Source organism: Denticeps clupeoides, chromosome 19 (genome assembly GCF_900700375.1).
Source record: "Denticeps clupeoides chromosome 19, fDenClu1.1, whole genome shotgun sequence".
Classification (NCBI taxonomy): Eukaryota; Metazoa; Chordata; class Actinopteri; order Clupeiformes; family Denticipitidae; genus Denticeps; species Denticeps clupeoides.
Genome location: NC_041725.1, coordinates 11,418,667 through 11,421,343, shown reverse-complemented (window position 1 = coordinate 11,421,343; position 2,677 = coordinate 11,418,667). Strand labels below are relative to the sequence as shown.

The 2,677-nt window shown below is 45.3% G+C and overlaps 1 protein-coding gene across 1 annotated transcript; it reads left to right on the top strand.

Moving 5' to 3' along the window:
• The first annotated feature begins 431 nt into the window (after positions 1-431).
• On the top strand, positions 432-1,924 carry lipt2 (lipoyl(octanoyl) transferase 2). Its single transcript, XM_028962132.1, has 2 exons — positions 432-1,123; positions 1,481-1,924. Exons 1-2 carry the CDS (start codon positions 679-681, stop codon positions 1,732-1,734), a joined length of 699 nt encoding a protein of 232 aa, XP_028817965.1. The 5' UTR covers positions 432-678; the 3' UTR covers positions 1,735-1,924.
• The last annotated feature ends 753 nt before the right edge of the window (positions 1,925-2,677 follow it).

Below are 2,677 nucleotides of genomic sequence, written 5' to 3'. Positions count from 1 at the left end.
GGGAATTTTACTATTCAAACTCATTTCATGTACTTTTTCATGAAATATAATGACTTGTATACTAAAAAACATAGGAATATTACAAGCAATACATAAAACAGTGTGAATAAATAATAGGGGAAAAGCAGCGTTGTCTTTATTGTTCACTTGACTTTTTTTGAGGCTGATGTCCTGTCATTTGATAATTATATCTGAATCTTATTGGTAGTAGTAGTCTAGTAGTAGGGCGGTCGTATTCTATGAACCAGAAGACCCAGGTTCAAACCCCACTTAGAATCAGTAGTTACAGGGATAATAATTTTTTTTTGCTCTGATTGCTCTGGACAACTAGAATAAATTATCGCCTGTCCAGCATAGGTGAGGTTTGTCTCCTGTCCAGCAGGTGGCGACAAGTTAGAGAGCAAAAATAAATCTCGCGATATACAGCCAGAGAAGAAGAACTGTTCGCCTCTATCAATATGTCAGCGCCCATTCCGCTGATCTTTAAACGTCCTCTCTTCGTCCAGAACGCGGTCGGAATGACTGAACGTTACCACGTCGTAGTAAAACGTTTACCATTAAGTTATGACAGGTGGGGAAGGAGGCCACCAACGCCGCCTTCCCAATAACAAAAATGTGGAGCGATCGCTGCAATAACTGCTATTTTTTACACACGCCTCGGTGTTCGTAGCAGTGAAGATGGCCGCCGGAAAGACTACGGTCCGGGTGGTGAACTTAGGACGCGTCTCCTACGGCCGCGCTTTGGAGATCCAGCGCCAGTGCGTCCGTCGACACCTGGAGGCGTCGTCGAGGTTCCCGAACACGCTGCTGCTCTGCGAGCACCGGCCCGTGTACACGACCGGGATCCGGCAGCAGCCCTACCCGCCCGAGGAGGAGCTGCGGCTGAAGCTGCTGGGCGCGGACTTCTTCCGCACCGACCGCGGCGGCCTGATCACCTTCCACGGCCCGGGACAGTTGGTGTGTTACCCCGTTCTCAGCCTGGCCTGCTTTAAGAAGAGTGTGAGGTGGTACGTGGGTGAGCTTGAGCAGACCGTCATCGGCCTCTGCAGCATGTTCGGCCTCGACGCTTCCACGTCGCCGGACACGGGAGTCTGGGTGGGAGACAGCAAAATTTGTGCAATAGGTGAGCGAGCATCCAGTCATATCTAACTATTCTAATAATTGCCAAATTGTTATTTCGAACTGGAAGCTTTAGCATATTTATGTATCATCACACAGTGATGCGATGTGGTTGCCTAACGGTCCCGTAATCAGAAGGTTGCCGGTTTGAATCCCAAACCGCCAAGGTGCCACTGAGCAAAGCACCGTCCCCACACGCTGCTCCACGAGCGCCTGTCATGGCTGTCCACTGCTCACCAAGGGTGATGGTTAAAAGCAGAGGACACCTTTCGTTGTGTCACCGTGTCTCACAACGACAATCACTTTCACTTTTACTTTTTAGTTACCACTGAATTCACTTTATTTGCTTTGCATTTTGCAGGTATCCATTGTGGAAGGTACATAACATCCCATGGCCTGGCATTGAACTGTAATACTGACCTGTCCTGGTTTGAGAAGATTGTGCCCTGCGGGATTGTGGGTAAAGGCGTGACATCCCTCAGCCAGGAGCTGGGACGAGACGTAACGGTTGCAGAAGCAACTCCATACTTACTGCAGGCATTTAGTGAAAGGTTTCAATGTCACGTGGTTTCTGAAGACACTGCTGTGCAGATGCCTATCAATACAGGAGGCTGATATTGCTGTCTTTGCACCCCTTGATGTTTCTCTACCATAAGAAACCGGACACTTTGGTAACAGGAGGTGTATTGTGCTTTAAAAGATTGACTACGATTGTCTGATGAAAAGGATTTCTTTAAAAACATCAAAATATGTATGAAATATGGAGAAATAAAAATGACAGACGTATGTCACATTTTTTCACCAATGCCATTTTATATGTGAAGTATTTTTATCACACAAACACATTCTGTGAATTTAATTTTAGTTCATTAAATTTTTTTTCATATTTTAAGTTTCTAAAATGCAACTTTCTCCATTATGCTGTTACTAGTCCAAGCACTTTCTTTAATAATGCAGACTGTTTTTTAGTGTTTTAGTCCATAAAACATTAAAAACCCCTGCTTGATATTATGTAGGCAATCCTGCCCATCAAGCCTGTTCTGTCCCATTTGTGTCTTGCAGTGAAATATTAACGCTCTACAGTTGCTGCTGCTCCCAACACATAAACCTTGACACCAACTTTTGCTTTAGTGTTATTGAGTGTATTCGCCTAACAGTGGTTTTAATGTTGTGACTGATGGGAATATTACAATATTTGCAAAATATTTTTTTCCCCCAAGTCTAATCTTATTACTTAATTTCATGCAGTAAATCATGTTTTGAAAGTGAAAGTGAAGTGATTGTGTAACACCAGCACACGGTGACACAATGAAATGTGTCCTTTGCTTTTAACCATCACCCTTGGTGAACAGTGGGCAGCCATGACAGGCGCCCGGGGAGCAGTGTTTGGGGACGGGGCTTTGTTCAGTGGCACCTCAGTGGCACCATGGCGGATCACGATTCCAACCGGCAACCTTCTGATTACGGGGCCGCTTCCTTAACCGCTAGGCCACCACTGGCCACCACAACTTTGTATATCTATCAATATGCAGGGATTCTATATCACCACAGTTATCCT

Coding starts and splice junctions, on each gene's coding strand:
- lipt2 (XM_028962132.1), top strand. CDS start 679: ATGGCCGCCGGAAAGACTACGGTCCGGGTGGTGAACTTAGGACGCGTC. Junction 1,124..1,480: donor CAGCAAAATTTGTGCAATAG/GTGAGCGAGCAT, acceptor TGCATTTTGCAG/GTATCCATTGTGGAAGGTAC.